The sequence below is a fragment of the Sturnira hondurensis genome, unplaced genomic scaffold (assembly GCF_014824575.4).
Source record: "Sturnira hondurensis isolate 20B ecotype Veracruz unplaced genomic scaffold, ASM1482457v3 Scaffold0007222, whole genome shotgun sequence".
NCBI classification, from domain to species: domain Eukaryota; kingdom Metazoa; phylum Chordata; class Mammalia; order Chiroptera; family Phyllostomidae; genus Sturnira; species Sturnira hondurensis.
In genome coordinates this window covers 1,669,379-1,689,099 of record NW_028079853.1, presented here as the reverse complement: position 1 = coordinate 1,689,099, position 19,721 = coordinate 1,669,379, and the positions used below count along the sequence as shown (strand labels likewise).

The window sequence follows — 19,721 nt, the reverse complement described above, 5'->3', positions numbered from 1 at the left end:
AAACTAAGCAGACAGCTAGATCAGGAGCAGAACCATAGAAATGGAGGTCGCATGGAGGGTTAGCAACACGGGAGTGGGAGAAGAAGAGGGGAGAAGGTACAGAGAATAAGTAGCATAGATGGTAGGTAGAAAATAGGGGGCAGGACAAGAATAGTATGGGAAATATGGAATCTAAAGAATTTGTGACACATGGATGTAAAGTAAAGGGGGAATGGTGGGGGAGGGGGTGTGCAGGGTGGAGGGGAATGAAGGGGGGAATGGGACAACTGTAATGGCATAATCAATAAAATATATATTTTTTAAATTTGTAACAATATTAATCAATTTTATATCAATTTTTAAAAGAAACTATATATCTAAAATACTGGAGAATCAATGAACAGTAAAAATAACTTTAGTAACATAGAACTCAGTGGCATATCAAGGGGACCCCCAAAATGGACTTTATTTATTTAAAAAATTGTGTACTTATACTTACATGTTTAAAGTTCAGTCACCATCAAAATACTCTCCAATACACCTACTGAGACATTTCCTCCACTGCTCAAAACAGTTTTTGAACTTGTGGATTTTGATGCCTTGTGGTGCTTCTGCCATTTTTTGTTTCACCTCTTCCACATCAGCAGAACATTTTCCTTTGAGGAATTTTTTCATCTGGAGAAACAAAAAATATATTGTGTGGGGTGAGATTGGGTGAATAGGGAAGGTGGGGCACAGGGGTCATGCCAGTTTTGGTCAAAATCTGCTGAACACTCAGCATGGTATGGACAGATGTGCTTGTAAATCACCCATCATGAAATGAGCAAACACTTTAAAAGAGTCTTCAAAAAAATATTCACTGAAGCTGAACACAGTCTCTCACAACACCAGCTGGTACACTGATCCAGATGGGTTCCTAGAACACTGACTTAGCAGGGAAAGCCTGTTTTACAAGGGGCCCACCCTCCAGAAGATAATTCTGGTTTTTGGGGGGGTCTCCCCTTGTATAATTAACATGCAATACAAAATCAGTATTAGCAAAAACTTAACAAAAATGTGCAAAATCTCAAAGAGGAAATACTGTTGAAAGCTACAAAATTATTATTGAACAAAAGGAAAGGCACCCCGTTTTCGGATAGGACAACTCAACATCATAAAGATGTCAATGTCACAAAATCTTAATAAAAATGTCTCTAAGCTTCTGTTTATGGAGCTAGTCAAGTTGACACTAAAATTCATAAGGAAAAACAAACATGAAGGACTAGCCAGGAACACACTAAGAAATAAAAACTAGAAATGTGACCGAGCCCTCTATTAGATTCATGCTGTGTTAAACCATGCTGTAAGTCTCCATAATCAAAACAGGGTGCTACTCTGCCACAGGAGTAGACATACAGACCAGTAGCATAGAATAGAAAGTTACGAGCTAGATCTAAGTAAATTTGGAGATTATAAAAATGGTGTCTCAGAGGCAAAGATGTGCTTTTAAATACATGTTTCTGGCACAACAAGACAGTCACTTGGGAAAAAGATAAAATTAGGTCCGTATCTTACACCACACACAAAAGTAAAATCTGCACCCATCATGGAACTAAGTGTAAAAAAATAGATTAAAAATTTTAATAAATAAGCTACAAAAAATTTAATGAATTCCTCTATAAATTCAGTATAGGGTAAAGCTTTCTAACACTGACTCAAATCCAAGGGCAATAAAAAATAGCTCATTAATTTGGCTCCATAATATTATTTTCAAGTTGCATAGTAAAGACAGAGAACTGCCAAACTAGAGGAAATCTTCTGCAGCATATATCACAGATAAAGGACTAATATTCACAATATAGAAAGAACACTTAAAATTTGAGGGGGAAAGGACCAAAACTCTGATTTTAAAAACATGGGAAAGGTATAAGAACAAGAAAAAGCAGTAAATAAAACAACAATAAAGAAATAAAAGTGGACCAGGCATGGATCAATGATAGGGATGCCACCAGCCAAGGATTATGATTCATTCACTTTTGTGCACCTGAGGTCCAATGAAAAGTTCAAGAATTTCCAAAATAGATTTTATGCTGTAATTGAAAGTAAACTTAGTCTTCTGGAGACCTGAAATGATGCAATTAAGTCACACTAGGGAGCACTGACACATCAGAAAAAAATAAAATGACTTCCTTTTCATTGCCAAACCTCACTCAGTTTTTTCAATGAGTTCTGAATGCCAACGCCTACACATAGTAAGTTTGGCCACCATGATGCAAACGCTGTTGTGTCAGAAGGTTTCAGTGTGAACCAGATAAACTTTCCAGTTCCCTTCTTCCTCTAAAGTTCTGTGTTTCAGATTAATGCCCTGACGTCCGGGAATAGTATGCTCCCATCTACCCACTCAGCAGTTAACGGGGCAAGGGATAACTTTCCCAGACACCTTCCTTCTGATTACACAGGTAGTTTTCCCTGGGAATCCTTCTTATTGTCCTCAGTAAAACTCCAGATTTGTGTGTGTGTTTGTTTTTGCACTTATACCCTGTCATTGTTTATGAAAATGGAAGATTTAATAAGGTGAGGAAATTGAGGTAAAATAAGAGCAGGAAGAAAAAGTAATACTATGAATAACATTAAAGCACAAAAGTGCGCCTTTTGGTTTCTATCTTAGCTAGAGCTGTACCACAGATTTGGCTTGCGCTTTTCTAATAGTCAGAGCAGAGAGGGAACAGGAGAGGGAAGGTTCATAAAGCCTATTGAATAATGCGGGCCAGTTTTTCCAAGAAAGGCCAGTATTTCCACTTGCTTAGAGATACGCCGCAGGAGTATGCTACAGCAAGCAGGCTTCCTTCCACCCACACACAAGAGCCAGTGGTTAAATGTCAGGGAATTTTACAAATTGGTTTTTAAACCATGGTAGCTGGAAATCTGCCACGGTGGGAGCATTCAGCAAACAGTACAAATCAAGGCACCTTTTCCTTTGGCTTTGTTTGTTTGTTTGTTTGTGTATCAGTGCATGTTCCACCGGTCCTTGTAGAGGGGGCGCTCTACAGGGCCGGAGTTGCTGCAATTAAGAGGGAGAAAGGTTGGGTGTGCAAGCTTCTTAAGAAGAGAGTGGGGATATATGCCTGAGACCAAAGAATGACTAGAGTATGCACCAGTGTTCACCCACCCCACCTCAGTCCTTCCTTCTTTCCAATACCACCCTTTGGAATTTCCTATCTAAGGCTCCCCATTGAAAAGTATATCCAAAGAAACCAGAAGGGGCTCAGGTGAAGGATTATATGCCTTCCACTAGGCCAGCATTCCCTGAGCCTGTGTTTCACAGCATTGTAACAAGTGCCCTTTGCAGGGTGGGAGGGGAGGGGGTTCCAGTGTTCGACACCAAAATAAATCTGGAAATGAGCAGGTTAGAGTTAAGCAGGACTTTACGCAGGACTCCTCAGAGCCTTTAGGAAGCGAATGTGCCCTTGTGGCACAAAGCATGCATCAATTCCCAAATTTATTTTATCCCCAGAACACTTTGTAGTGGCACATTTTGGCTCATCTCACTGAAAATACACCACCCTGGATAGTTGGTTTTGAAAGGCAACACTGGAACATTATTCCACAGAAATATTCCTTTCCTGTAGGACTTGAAGCTCTGGGGTTTTTCTTTATGATATCATGATTTGCATGTCTTTGCTTTTCATCCGAACCATTTCAATAAGCCTGTGGGTATCCACACATCCATCAGCAGAGCATATTTAAGGGAAATGTTTCAGGAAAACAAACTTCTTAACTAGCGGCCCAAGTCCCCAGGAGCTCGCTCAGGTCTGTCGGGGAACGCAGGCCGTGGCTGTATCCAAGCCCGATGAAGCCTGCATACAGCTCAGCTCACAGGATTCTGAAGTATTTCTCATCGTTTTCAACCTTGAATTTTTACTCCCACCCCTCAAATCTCCTTCTATTTCTTTTTTCTTTTTCTGTCTTTCTCTTTCTTCTTAAGATAGCCTCATGGACTCCTAAGATAGTTTATCCTGTCTTCACACTCCACACTTGCATTCATTCACTTAATCATTTAGGGAGCCCCTCTGCGTTCCAGGCCACAAACAAGACAGCCCAGGCTCTCTCCTCAAGGAGTTCATAGTACATCATTCATAAGTGTTTGTTTTCTCTCCTATTTGTCTTCTTCATTTGCTTTGTCTTGGCTGTTTCTCCCCACTTTGCTAGGTGCCCCATGCTGCTCCTCCCCATCCCGGTTCATCCTTTTTCCTCCCTTCCCTGACAGCTTTTTCCAAAGACTAACAGAAACCCAGCTCAGCTGGTTTTTGTCACGCTCCTGTCCTTGCATTTTTCCAACTCAATTAAGCTATTACCGGGGCTAAATGAGGCATGGACTCTCCAAAAGTCACACCTGTTGTCAGGGAGATGGAGGGTACACCTGTGCAGCTGGCGGGCGGAAGGCAAGCTGGCCTGGAGGGAGGCAGTCGACTGTGACCAGAAGTTTGTGTCTGCTTTCCCCCCTCTGGGGAGCTGAAAGAGAACCCTCGTTTTAAACAAGATGTCCCTAATTCCTTGGCCAGTGTGCACCAGGTGTGCATAAAAACCCACAGTGTGATGTGCCCAGCGAGAGGTTAAAAAAAAAAAAGTTGTAAGCAGAGCTAGGGTAGCCAGGTACACAGATTTTTGGTTGAACTTTCTCAGTGCCTTCCCTACCTTCATTAAAACATACACTTTTTGCCTTTCTACAACAGGCTTCACACCTTGTTTGTATTCTTTGTGATGAATGTGACAAGGGAAGACAAAGATACTGTACAATCAATCACCCAGGCACAAATCAGTATACTCCCCCTGAGAAGGTAAATAATCTCTATTGAAAGTAGATTTTGGTTTCATAATTACCTTTTTTCCAGGCAAACTAGAGTTTTTATTTCTGCTGTCTAAGAAGTGAGAACTTAACAGCTTCTGAGCTTGCCATGCCTCTAATCTACTGAGTGGCTTTGTGTTCCGAAGGTCTGTGCCTTGGCTTTTCTCTAATTGAAACATGGACAAAATCATTCTGCCCTAGAATTACACAATTGCCAGAAATTTTCAAGGCCAGGATGGCTTTCATTTTGATGGAAACTGAAATGTTGCAGTGTTGACTCTCACCTCGCCTCGCGTCCTGTTAATTTGTCCTCGTCTCTGGAACTCAGATGATACAAGTTAAACAGATATTTCTTGAGCATCCATTCCATACCAGGTTCTTTGTTCAGTGATGGAGGTGCAACTGGGATCACGATGAAGCCCCTGCCTTCAGTAACCTTCAGTCTTGTGTGGTGACCCCTTCCCTATTCTGAGAATTGCTCAACCAGCTCCTAGTTTATTCTGATCATGCTTCATTCATTCACCCATTCATACAGCATCTATTAAGGTCCAGGCACAGTGCTTGTGTTCAGGCTACAAAGATGAGGAAAAGAGACCGGCCCTACTCTCAGGAAGGTTCCAGTCCCTATTTGAATTAATTCTCGCTCCTGGCAGCTGCCAGGAAGAACATCACTCTTCTCTTGGTGCTCCCTCAGCACTTGGTGCATGCCTCTTTCAGCATGTGCATCACTGTGATTATCATACATCTTTCTGTCTCCTTTTAAGTCACGAGCACCTTGAAGGTAATAGCGTCAACCTTTTCCCCAAATGCCTTACACTCCCTGGTGTCTAGCTCACAAAGAAGCTCCATAAATGTTTTTTGAATGAATAATTGTATGAACTTACAAATTCATGAACCTATGGAACCATAGACCAGCTTGCCCTGACCTTTCCTCCCATGTTTCTTGGATGAGAAGCTCAATACTACATCAATCATCTGTCAGTACTGAAACACTCCACGATTTCAAGGACCTTCTAAACATAAAACCAGCTGGTCCATGGGTCATTTCTTCTTCTAAATGTACCTGCCACTGAGATAAAGGACAAATAAAGCTTTAGCTTGTGTTTACAAACTGTTTTTTGCAGGAAGGCAAATATGATTATATATGATTTAAATGAAATAAACTACTAATAAGGAGAACAAATTAGTTTATTTGTGACTCTTGGATATATAGTTAATATAGTTTCAGTAAGAAAAAAATATAATCACAATGGCTAAAAGATTTTCTCCTCTGTCGTGTAAAAGTCTGGGAACAGCCTGCTATGGACGTTCTGCTCCATGAAATCCTCCCTTCATGGCACCATCGTGCCCTAGGGTATAGCTCACAGTGCAGGGTGGGCTCCAAGGGTCACGTTTCCCTCCATGCAGCAGACTGGAGGGAAGGGGCATGAAGGGACTACAGCACACACCAGCTCTCTCGTAAGCAAAGGTTCCTGGAAGCTGCCTACAGGGCACTTTAACTGACATCCCATCAACCAAAATTTAGTCCTATGGCCACACATAATTATAAATGAAGTTGAGGAAAGTAGTCTTTTTATTTTGAACAACCATTTGTCCAACTAAAAACTACTTTACTGTGGCAAAAAAGGAGTACAGATATGAGGGATACAGTCAGTATTGTATCATATAGTATCATATATAGTATCATATATACTATTACTGAAGTGTTAGTGATTATTCAAGAATTCTTGTATTCTAACTATTGCAGGCTGAGGTGAAAATGAACTCCAACTGTTAATCCACCATGTTACAATCACATGTGGTACTGCTCTGGTTGTTCATATCTAGGAGATGAGGAGAGTGAAAAAAACTTTCGCAACAAGGGAGTTGGGGTGGGGGTGATACAATGACAAAAGGAATGGGCAGGGGAAGGCAGAGCGGAAAGAGATGATGGAATCGACAGGACAAGGGATTGAATAGTGGAGGAAAGAGAGAGGGAGGGTCTGGAATGATCGTCAGCTTTGAAAGCAAGTGGTAACCTAGTGACTGGACTAAACAGTGTGCGCTGGAGACCACGTCAGACTGGGAGAGTTAACCACTGCAAATTGACCAGAAATCTTTCCTTCATCTATTGCTTCTTACCATGAATTTTTTCTTGAAAAGACTAATGAAGTTAATAAACTTCTCTGAGTAGTTAATCTTTCATAGGAAAAAATTAACATGTCTTTGTGACCTACCCTAGCCAGTTATAATGTTCCCTCTCTTAATTGAGTACACTGCACAGGACTCCTTAAAATGCTGAGTTCTTGAGACATTCATAATTCAAACACCAAAACTTCTCACTTGAGTAAGCTATTTGGGGAATCTATTGCCCCAACTAGAAAGTAAAGTTGAAATTGCCATCTCTATAATTGCAGTTTCAAATACATTGCATGTTTAAAGGACCTGACCTCATGACTGGTTCAATAAATGTTAGTATCTGTTGCTTTGCAAAGTACGTTTTAAAATGGACTCATACAAACATTTATTCGGCAGTTACTATTTGACATACTGTGCTAAATGCTGGGAGAAAAGTTGGATTTGGTCATTGAAAACAAAGCTGTGATATTTTTCGCCACTTCTGCTGTTGAGGTAAATTGTGATCCTCTACACCAGTGTGCCCGCCCCTGGACTGGGGGTTCCTGGAGGCAGGGCACACACATGTGTTTGTTACCTTGGATTCCCAGGCCTTAGCGCAGGTACTCATTAAATGTATGACTGAATAGATGACCAAGGCTCAAGGAATGAAGCCAAAAAGCCTAAGAGCAGGACTGGAGTTAGAGAACTAGGCTGGTCATGGGTGTTCAGACACTACCGGAGGCAAGTCCATGAATGCCGAGTATCTGCTGGGTGCTCCTTCTGTATGGGCTCTGTGCCCTGATCTAGAGTGGCTGTTGGAGGGGCTGGGGATCTTAAGAGGCAAGGGGAAGCCTATGACAATGATTAAGAGTGTGAGCTCTATAATCAGACCTTTATGCATATAATTATAATAAGTGTAATGAATCTTTCAAGAAGAGAACTCCACGACCCAAGATGTAAAAGACTATAACAGGTAGATCTACCTGGTCTGAGGGGTCAGGGAGGGCCTCCTTGACGAGTGCTATACGTTGCTTACTGCACATCTGAGGTTTTGGCACAGGTGGGATCCAGTCTGTGTTCCACTCCCCAGGCAGTAGGTTTACCTTGGCCTGAGACCGTGTCTGCCTCGAAGTTCTTTCTCCATTTATTCAAAGGCCCCACAATTTGCCATGCCTTCCCCCACCTGCCACCCCTCAGCCATGCCTCCAAAGTTATGGGCATCTGAAGGCTGAAAGATGAGCAGATATTTTCCAAAGTTTAGGCCAGAGGGACCAAGAAGGGGAAGGGGAACAGCATGTATGAGGCCTGTGGGGATTTAAAAGAAACCTGGTATATTTCAAAATCTGAAGAAAGTTCACTATTGCTGGAGTGTGGAGTTCAAAGGGAAGACTAGCAAGAGTGAGGCTAGAAAAGTACTCATGCAGCTGGCATTTTCTATACGTTTACTCTTTAAGCTGTGCTAATGGATCTCTGTGCATTACTTTATCAAGATCCCAGAGGTTAAGTGAGTTGCCCAGGGTCATATGTTAGGAAAGAGTAGAACTGTGATGCAAAGCCAGGTTTAACTCCAGAGACTATGCTTTAAACCACTTGTTCCATGGCATCCAAAGATTTGCAATGGTGGATTACCAAGGACAAAACTGTAGAAGGGAAGGCCAGTTAAGGAATACTTGCAGAAATCCAGGCAAGAAATGTTGGTGGACTTCAGATGGCCTTGAAATGGGGAGGAGTGGATGGACTGCAGAGAGAGTGAGGAAGTAGAATCTACGATACTTGGTGCTTGTTTGAATATGAAGGACAATGATGAGAAGAGAGAGGAGGCAAGGATGACTTCTTATTTTGTATCTTTGTGGATGGCACGTCATTTGCTGAGGGAGGAACTGGTGAGGGAGGCACAAGTTTGGGAGGAAGGTGAGTTTAGAGATTTCAGGTTGGAAGCACCTGCGGGACATTCAAGTGGAGATGTCTAGCTGAGGATTGGTGGCTTGGGCCTAAAGCTCAGGAGAAGCAGGTTAGTTAGCTGACATCAACGTGCAACATGCCTCCACGGAGGGGAGGCTATGACAGGAAGAGCAGCGAGTTCCTGCTGGGAGGCAGAAGGCCTTTCCCTGGATCCAGCTGCTGAGCTCTGTAGAGCATAACCAGACCCCTAATTAAACCAGTCCTTTCCAAAAACGATTCTTCAGAGGTTTATGGAGTGTCATATTACAAACTGTAATCAGAGATCTGTGATGAGGAGACACAGAAAAGGTAGGGGGCTACCATAATAAAGACACAAGAATATGTGGCCTTTTCTGACCGTTTTTGTTCAATTTAAAGTCAGATTTAAACTTAAACATGACTCATTCTATATTTTCTATAAGAACATATTGCTGGATAAAGTATAATTAATATTATTACTCTACAAGGAATGCCAATTCTATATATTATTTACACAGAAGTTTAAATGAATTAAAATCCAGTGGCAACTTCGGGGAGGCCTTAGCTTACCGGTGGTCTCTTTAAAATGTGGCCCTTACACCTGAACATAGTCCTTCTTCCACGTGAGCAATTAAAGTTTTCTGTATCTTACCTGAAGTGCTATAAAAACAAGACCCTGAGCCAAGCCTTCCCCACCTGCTACCCTTCAGCCTCTCTAAATAGAAATCTAGAGTCGCCTGTCGCCGTCATCATAACAAGATGGGATTTAGGCTTAGTTGAATTCACTTAGTCTCTCTCTTCTTTTAGAAAGCGTCCCAGACAGTCTCTACATGATGCGGCATCTAAAGACTAAAGAGCCATCCACCTCACTGGTCCACAGTGAAGAAGGCAAGACTCGGGATTCAAACACCACGACTTCCATTCCGTTACTAATCGCTCTGTAGACATGTGCCCCCGCCACAGGGAGTGAACTGCACCGGGGGGAACGTTCTTGGGGCCCCCAAACCTCCAGCACTACTTGTCTCTCTCCCTGGAGAGAAAACAACTATGGCGCTTTATAGCGGCTGTTTGATCCTCTTGGCGTTTACCTGGCACACTTCCGCCTACGGGCCTGACCAGCGAGCCCAGAAGAAAGGGGACATCATCCTTGGGGGACTCTTTCCTATTCATTTTGGAGTAGCCGCCAAAGATCAAGATCTAAAGTCGAGGCCAGAGTCTGTGGAATGTATCAGGTAAGGAAAGGAGCCAAGTCAGAGAGTCTCTTCTCTGCTGGTGGATGGAGTCAAGCTGTACCAAACCCCAAAGGATTTCTTCAGACTCAGTTCTCTCCTTTCAAAAGTGGTGACTTGAAATCATGCTGAAACTTATTATTCCCTCACCCTCGACTTTTTTAAAGAATTTTTTTTCTAAAAGTAAAATGTCAGTGATACTGAGTAGAAAAAGCCATAAACTAAGCACAATTCCCTCAAATGGGATTTGCAGAGTCCAGTGGACAGTACATCACCTTTCTTAGTCTGGATATCAGGACCTGCTACTGCACCCCAACCCCTGACCCATCTTCTAAGAGAGAATAACACTTTCCTTATGAGTCCTGCAACTTCCAAAGGGACCCGGCACTGTTCCTTGGTCTCCCTAGAAGCTGGAAAATGAAAGTTAAAACTCGGGTTCTTCCAACGAAACTAGATTTCTGTTTCAATCCTGACATCTCAAAAATTAGATAACATTTTCACAATTTTCTTATGAATGCAGAAAAAGTAAGTGGTGAATTTTACTGATCCTGATTTTATCCTTCACAGAACCCACATGACAAATGCCCTGTTTGTTGTTCCCTGCTGGACAGTTGTGCATGTGCCACATAAGATTACAAAAGAAGCTTGGCCTGGAAGAATATATATTTTTAATTCTATTAAACAAAGATAACAAAATTAGTTTAGCAGTATAGATGTTTTATATAATAAAAAATTCTATGTCTCTTCATAACTTGGCAGATTTTTAAACATATAATTAAGTACCAGAAACATAAAGAAAAGGACTAAGAGAAAAGATCGCATTAAAAGTTAGATCAGAGAACCCGTAGGCCCCTAAATGATACAGTGGGTAGAACAGATTGTGCTTCTCGCCGCCTGTCATTGAGCTCAAGTAGGACAACCCATGATGGAGAGAGAACCTGCGCGGTTGCTCTCGGCACTGATACACTGATTCAGCACGTTTATTGAGCCCTCACTTGGAGCCAAGTCCTCAGAGAGTAAAAAACTATGTCACAGATCCCATTTCTCTGGGTTAATTTGCTTGATTTTTATTTAAAACCATGTTCTTTAAAAAGCAATCCATGCTCAGTTTTTAAAAGAGAAAATATAAATAAATCAAGAGCACACAATTTTAAAACTTAGAGTCCACAACCCAGAAACAACCAGTTTCTGAACAGTCTTCCTGTACATAATATTTGCTTGTTTACAAAGATGAGATTACCTGTTTCCCTTTCCCCTTTGACGTCCATGATTGTCATGCTCTAAATTTGTGACTTTGCAAATCGAAGGTTATTCTTGGGCTCTCACATGTTAAAATCCCAATCTATTTCTTATTTTCCCTAATCCTTCTTCTTTTTAAATCTCTGTATTTACTAAAGTACCTCACATCAGCTAATTCAAATTCTTTGCTGCATGAAGCTAATACCAGTCTTCATTCTCACTGCTCCCTAACTCTGTGAGGCACCATGCTGAGAATTTTGCACAATTACCTCCTGTTTGCAGCCACTCTGGGAAGGTATCATCCCCATTTACATAGAGGACCTTGAGTCTCAAAGAATATTCTGTCGTGAAACCAGAAATTAACAGAGCCAGGGTTCCAGCCCAGCTTTGCCCAGTCCTTAACTTTTCTCCCACTTCTTTCTTCCAGGTATAATTTCCGGGGGTTTCGCTGGTTACAAGCCATGATATTTGCCATAGAGGAAATAAACAGCAGCCCGGTCCTTCTCCCCAACATGACGCTGGGATACAGGATATTTGACACTTGCAACACCGTTTCCAAAGCCTTGGAGGCCACCCTGAGTTTTGTGGCCCAGAACAAAATCGATTCTTTGAACCTTGATGAGTTCTGCAACTGCTCGCAGCACATCCCCTCTACCATTGCGGTGGTGGGGGCCACTGGCTCCGGCATCTCCACAGCAGTGGCAAACCTGCTGGGGCTCTTCTACATTCCCCAGGTACCCGGGCCTTCTGAGATGGGGCAGCGTGGGCTGGGGTCGGGAGAACCAGGCTTGGAGGACTGCCGTGCCCAGTGTCCAGTTTGCTCTTCTCCTCTCTCTGGCTTTACTTGGGCACAAAAGACCTTTAAATGAGCTGGGATACTGGATCATGACCATCTGGGATTTCTAAGATCCCCAGTGTCAACATCAACTAAACCTTCACAGTTCTTCAAAAAATCATTTAAATATACCTCATATAAAACTTTGTGGATACCTTTTATTTATTTATTTATTTTTATACCTTACATAAAACTTTTTTCTCCAAAGTGTTCAGTACTTTATTTCCTACTCTGTTCCTTTAACAAATGACCTTTTTTCTGCCTTTACTAAAAGAAATGAGACCATACAATGTAAATCCATTCTTTCAGACCCCAAATATGTCCCTAATCCTATTTCCTTAAACAGTTCTGCCTATTGACCATCTGATTGAAAATTTAGCTCAGAGGGAAGCAAAGCATATTTTCTCACAAAACAGGAACTTAGTTACTATGTTGCACATTCTAGAAATAGAAAATATTCTATTTCACTCAACAACTATTTAGAGAATGCAGATGAAGAAGCAGACCCTGCCTTGCAGGAACTTGACCTAGGCCCTAGGCGGGGGATGTCTGCGTTTGCAGTGAGTTGCACATCCACTGAAGCAAGTGCTTTCACAACATTTGTTCAAAGTTGCATATTTTGGACTTCCGCCAAGATGGAGGCATAGGTGGAAACACTGTGCCTTCTCCCACAACCAAGTTTGAATACAACAAAGGTTTGGAGAACAAAGACACAACCAAAGAACAGAAAATTGAATTATATGGAAGTCCGACAACAACGAACCATTCCACCGGGATGGTAAGAGGGGCGGAGCCAGCAGTGGAGCAGGGTCGGGCAGGAAAGATCCCCGGACCTAGGCACGCAAGTGGCCCAGACCCAGTCAGGGTGTGGGGCAGACTGACTGCGGTCGCACATTCGCACACAGTGAGACGGACCACACAGGCCCCAGGGGGCGAGGGCTGACAGCGGTGGCACACTCGTGTGCAGTGGGACGAAACGCGTGGACCCGGTGATGGTGGCAGCTGCGGCACCTGTTGCTGGGGATCGGGAGGCGGCAGATGGGACCGCCATTGCTCCTCATTGACCCCGCCCCCACATACAGTGTCACAACCCAGCGACTGAGTTGCCCTGCTCTGGTGAACACCTAGGGCTCCGATCCTGCTACATAACAGGCACGAACAGCCCAAAAGATGGCGCAAGAAGAACTCAAAGTCCCAGAGCCGATAACTCTAAGCGACAGAGAAATTGCCAGCCTCTCAGAAGCACAGTTCAGGACACTGTTTATCAGGATGCTCACAGAACTGGTTGATTATAGTCACAAATTAGAGGAACATATGAAGGCTAAACTAATTGAAATGAAGGGAGATGCACAGGAAACCAATAGTGATGGAAAGGAAACTGGGACTCAAATCAATGGAATGGACCAGAAGGAAGAACAAAACATCCGACCAGAAAGGAATGAAGAAATGAGAATTCAAAAAAATGAGGAGAGGCTTAGGAACCTCCAGGACATCTTTAAACGTTCCAACATCCGGATTATAGGGGTACCAGAAGGGGGAAAGAAACAGCCACGAGTGGAAAACTTATTTGAACAAATAATAAAGGAGAACTTCCCCAGTCTGGCAAAGGAAATAGACTTCCAGGAAATCCAGGAAGCTCAGAGAGTCCCAAAGAAGTTGGACCCAAGAAGGAACACACCAAGGCACATCATAATTACATTAGCCAAGACTAAAATGAAGGAGAGAATCCTAGAAGCAGCAAGGGATAAGGGGACAGTCACCTACAAAGGAGTACCCATCAGACTGTCAGCGGATTTCTCAAAAGAGACCTTACAGGCAAGAAGGGGCTGGAAAGAAGTATTCCAAGTCATGAAATCCAAAGACCTACAGCCAAGATTGCTTTATCCAGCAAAACTTTCATTTAGAATGGAAGGACAGATAAAGTGCTTCTCAGATAAGGTCAAGTTCAAGGAGTTCATCATCCCCAAGCCCTTATTATATGAAATGCTAAAGGGACTTATATAAGAAAAAGAAGATGAAAAATATGAACAGTGAAAGGACAACAAACTCACAGTTATTAACGACCACACCCAAAACAAAAGCAAACCAAGAGGACAGCTAGATCAGGAGTGGAACCATAGAAATGAAGAACACATGGAGGGTTAGCAACAGGGGAGTGGGAGGAGGAGAAGTGGGGAAAAGGCACAGAAAATAGCATAGACAGTAGGTAGAAACAGATAGGGGGGAGGGCAAGAATAGTGTGGGAAATATAGAATCTAAAGAACTTGGGACACGTGGTTATAAACTAAGGGGGGAGAATGATGGGGGAGGGAGTGTGCGGGTGGAGGGGGATGAAGGGGGGAATAGAACAACTGTAATGGTATAATCAATAAAATATATTTTAAAAAAAACAAAGTTGCATATTTTTTCACCAAAACACCCAGCAAACTCTAAATGCCATTTTATAACCCGATTTCCTCCCTTAACCCTATAGAGCAAAGCTTTTTTCATGTTCGTATTTATAAATCTATGACCTCACTCTATAACAACGAAAAGTTGGAAACAACCTGAATGTCCATGGATGGGAGAATCAGCTTGATTGTGATACATTCCTTATATCAGTTTTTAAATTAAATTATAAATCACATTTAATCAATTAAATTTAAATTTATTTTTTTCATGTCCAATATTTAAAATTTATGAAGTACCCTTGATAAATTCACATTTCTTTGTTGTGAGGTCTTTGTTTGCTTGGTAATGGCCATTATCCTTTTATATACATGTGACAACTGAGAAAGTCTTGTCATCATTTCCCGAATCCTTACTTCAGGGAATTAAAGGTGTTTCCCATGGGGAAGCCCTGGCTCTATAACTTTTGGGCTAAAAATGGTCTAACAAAGCCCACATCAGTGAATGTGTTGGGCGAGATGCAAATATGCATTTTGTAAATTTGGAATATTGTGCAGTATTCTTTTCAATGCACAGTTATCCCATGGCTAACTGGTATAAGATGTTATTATCATCAAGAGAGAACATGAAGGGGAAGATTTTAATTTTTTCTGGTTTGAATGAAAGATAACAAACTGAATTTAGATTTTAAAAGTGCTAAGAAGATTAGAATGGTTATCAGTCGCGGAGACAGTTACAATAGAATGTAGTGAGAACTTAAGTGAAATTCCAACACTCATTTTATGGTTTAGTCTAGTTTTGTATTTTTTAATTACACATAAGAGAGACACCATAATCTTTTCATTTTTACAGAACCTCTGAAGATAAAAGTCTGGCCTCACATCTTACATAGTCATTCATGTCTTGTATATGTACCTTGATATTTCTATTTTGTTTTGTTTTTATGTAAGTATAGTTGCTATACAATACTATATTAGCTTCAGGTATACAGTATAGTGGTTCTACATTTATGTACCTTTCAATGTGATCACTGCACTAAGCCGAGTAACCACCTGTCACTGCATGGGTATCAGTGGGTCCCCAGCAATGGCTCTCTGCTCTGGCTGCGTGCTGGAATCAGTTGGGGAGTTTTAAAAACACTGATGCCTGGGTCTTATTCCCCAGAGATCCTATTTTCATTGATAGGAGATGCAGCTTGGGCATTGCGAATTTTGAAAACCCTCAAAGCCATTATTTTTCATTTTATTTTTTTAATAAATGTTTTTTTATTTAGTTGTCCAAGGCAATTCTAACGTGCAGCAGTTGGGAACTGCGACTCTGCAGGGTGGGGTGGGTGGCATTTCTAGGCCGCTTCCGCCACCAAGTGGATGAAACGAGCAGACCAGCGAGACTCTTCTAACCATGGTAACTGTGGTTAGGACAGTTTTCTGAATCACCCATGAAACTCTCCCCTTTTACAATTAAAAAAAAATGTTCTGTGTTTTTAAGGGTTTTTTAGGAGGAGGGGGTACAAGGTGGTGTTTACTACCAAACTGGACAAATGTTATGAATACATTCTTTAAAAGAAACAAACACACGGGGGACTATTTTGTGTGTTTCATTTTTATTCCTTTAAAACCATTTTTAGCGCACTTTTGAAACAACCAGGAAGTAATAATGGATAGAGTTACAAAATGCCCAGCTAGGTTTTTCATTTGCAAAACCCTGATTCAGGAGCCTATGGGTTGGGTCTACAAGTAGAGCTTTCTTAAAAACAATAACATCTCAACAAATTATTTTAGCTAACTACCTCATTAACTCCCAGAGTAGAGCAAGAAGGGGCTTGTTCTGATCAAAGAAAAAAATTGTCAAGTTCATATTATAACTTCCAAAGTCAAAGCTCTTATTAAAAACAACAACAACAACAAAACCCCTGCCCTTTAGCAAGGTTGGCCCAGTTCTTTCATAGATCAATGCATTTTACGTTTCTGATATAAGAACTGTTCATTAATAAGAAGGAACATGCTGGAAAAATTCATTTTAAAACACTGACTATAGAAATTGTCTCAATTGGTGATAAATATTGAAAAAGGCATTCCCTCAAATATCTTTAACTTTGTATTCTTAAGAAGTTCAAAAATCTCTGTATATAACTAGAGAACAAGTGATATTAAACACCCCTCATTACTGAGAAATTTCATGGAATATAAAAATGCTTTACTCTTCAGAAGAAATGGTCCAGTAACTGGGAACTTCCTAACTAGTGAGTTAGGACACACAGCAGTGCTACAGATGGGCCACAACCTGCCAGGCCTGCCGAGATACTGATTCCCTCAAAGTCTGGGGAGGCTGGGCGGGGCTGAGGGTGGTCAGAGTATCCCCTCCCAGGGCCGGTCAGCCTCTTCCGTTGACTCCAACCTCTATGTTTGCCTCAATGTGGGGGAAAAAAAGTTGAGAAGCTCTATACTAAGAAATGCTTTACACAATATTCAGATACTTCTTCAGGAAATGAGCTTATAGTGTCAAAGGTAAAGCTTTCTTCCCTTGGTGGCCCACACCCATGCTCAAATGTAGAACTGGCTACGTCTAAGAAAGTAGAAAAACAGCAAGGCAGCTCCTCCGGGGTTCCTTTTCAGCCTCTCTAGGTGTTGGAGACTCACATCAAAAGCCTGTCGGTTGAACCCACGGAGAAGCCAGGAGAGGAAAGGATGCCTTTCTGGCTATATTTAATGATGTGTGGCATTGTTACTGCGGTGCAGGGGAATCAAGCCTCATAAACCTAATGGCTAACTGAGCCTAAAAGATTATTAGTTCTTAGAAATCACTGCAATAGAGGGTACTTTTATCTAAAGTCCTGTGGGGAAACCAGAAGGGGGGCGTGGGAGAGGGAAGAGCTGGAACCTGGAAACAGATGGGAAGAGAGAAACTAGGCGGACTAGGAAAGGGGAACCCCTTGGGGCTCCTCTGAAGAGATTTAGGTTCACAACCCAAAGGGAACCTGTACCTTCCAGAAGTGAGTCACGAACAAAATGTTCATCACAGTAAAGGGGAAGCTGAAATGTTCAGGTTAGAACCAGGACCCAACAGTCAGAAGATGCATACATGGGTATATTATAACCTGTGAGGCAGTACAGAGAAGGTTAGGAGAAACTAGGGAACGGTGCATATACACTCTCCTTGAAAGAATAAATAGATCCCACTATTGTTGCATTGACTTTATGGCCAGACCCGTGGTTAAAGGTAGAATTGTGAAGTCCCACCCACTGGGCATTAGAATACTCCCTGATAGATTGACAGGTGCTTGGATAGTCACACTGGAAAGGAACAGATTCTAGCCGTCTTCACCCTTTTATCATGTCTGCAGTGAGTGGCACGTTTGATAAATCATGTTAATAAATGCTCCACAAGCCACCTCCACGCAGCCTTGAGGCTCACCCAACACCTCCCACATTCATTCATTCACTGTGTTCTATATTCTTTGCAGGTCAGTTATGCCTCCTCCAGCAGACTCCTCAGCAATAAAAATCAATTCAAGTCCTTCCTCCGTACCATTCCCAATGATGAACACCAGGCCACCGCCATGGCGGACATTATTGAGTATTTCCGCTGGAACTGGGTGGGCACCATTGCTGCCGACGATGACTACGGCCGGCCAGGGATCGAGAAGTTCCGAGAAGAAGCTGAGGAGAGGGACATCTGCATTGACTTCAGCGAGCTCATCTCCCAGTACTCTGATGAAGAAGAGATCCAGCACGTAGTAGAGGTGATCCAGAATTCCACAGCCAAAGTCATCGTCGTTTTCTCCAGTGGCCCAGACCTTGAACCTCTCATCAAGGAGATCGTTCGGCGCAATATCACAGGCAGGATCTGGCTGGCCAGTGAGGCCTGGGCCAGCTCTTCTTTGATCGCCATGCCGGAGTACTTCCATGTGGTGGGAGGCACCATCGGATTTGCTCTGAAGGCTGGGCAGATCCCAGGTTTCCGGGAATTCTTGCAGAAAGTCCATCCCAGGAAGTCTGTCCACAATGGTTTTGCCAAAGAGTTTTGGGAAGAAACATTTAACTGCCACCTCCAAGAAGGTGCTAAAGGACCTTTACCCATGGACACCTTTCTGAGAGGTCAAGGTGGTGGTCTGATAAGCAACAGCTCTACTGCCTTCCGACCTCTCTGTACAGGGGATGAGAACATCAGCAGCGTTGAGACCCCTTACATGGATTATACACACCTTCGGATATCCTACAATGTCTACTTGGCGGTCTACTCCATTGCTCACGCCCTGCAAGATATATACACCTGCTTACCTGGGAGAGGACTCTTCGCCAACGGTTCCTGTGCTGACATCAAGAAAGCTGAGGCTTGGCAGGTATATCCTTCACTTAAATAGCAGTTCTCTGTGTAATCAAGCAGACTGGGGCTGATTCAGGCAAAACAGATAAAATGGTAACCTAAAAAAAGACAAGATCTCAATAAGGTCTCTAAATGTAGCTTTGTTTTCAAATCGCCTTTTCAAACATCTAAGCGACTGACTTCTGAACTGCTGATAGTAATTTAGTTTGATTATCTGTTTAAAGCCTTAGCTCCACTGTTCTTTAGCCTAGTGGTACAGAACATCACTAGAGTATGGCCCCTAAAAGATTTTTAATATCCTGGGACAGATTTAGTACTAAGTGGAGGATGTTTTTCTAACACTTTAAGTTAAAGATACTGTTTCTTTGTGAATATGATTATTTGTTGAGTGCCTATTATGTTCCATATGCTATCAGACATAAAGCTAGGGTTAGCGTGTTCAGTCACCACTTTTACCGTTATATTACTCAAAACATAATGTGCTGGACCACCCGACAGGCCAACTAAGCTTAGGACACAAGCAAATCAAAGACAGAAACAACTTGCCTTAAAATGATTTGATATTGGCTATTTCAAAAAGAAGCACTAAAATAGTTACAATAGAAAATAATCAGAACTTAAATAGAATTCCCACACTCATTTTATAGTTTAGTCTAGTGTCTGTATTTTCTTAGTAACATGTAAGAGAGACATCCGAATCTTTTCATTTTATAGAACTGTAGACAAAAGTCTGGCCTCACATTTTACATAGCCATACCTGTCTTGCATATTATCTTGTTGATTTTTATCTTTTGTTTTATTTTATTTTTATTTCAGCATAGTTGTATGCAATATCATATTAGTTTCGGGCATGTGATATAGTGGTTCTACCTTACAACGTGAT

At 42.0% G+C, this 19,721-nt stretch overlaps 1 protein-coding gene across 1 annotated transcript in view; it reads left to right on the top strand.

Annotated features, from left to right (window-relative positions):
• The window catches only part of CASR (calcium sensing receptor), a 118,195-nt gene that overhangs the window by 56,513 nt on the left and 41,961 nt on the right, over positions 1-19,721 (top strand). Inside the window, exons 2-4 of the mRNA XM_037051497.1 lie at positions 9,629-10,053; positions 11,717-12,023; positions 17,976-18,854. Coding sequence (XP_036907392.1) covers positions 9,869-10,053; positions 11,717-12,023; positions 17,976-18,854 — 1,371 coding nt within the window. The 5' untranslated portion in view covers positions 9,629-9,868. The remainder of the gene's footprint in view (positions 1-9,628; positions 10,054-11,716; positions 12,024-17,975; positions 18,855-19,721) is intronic.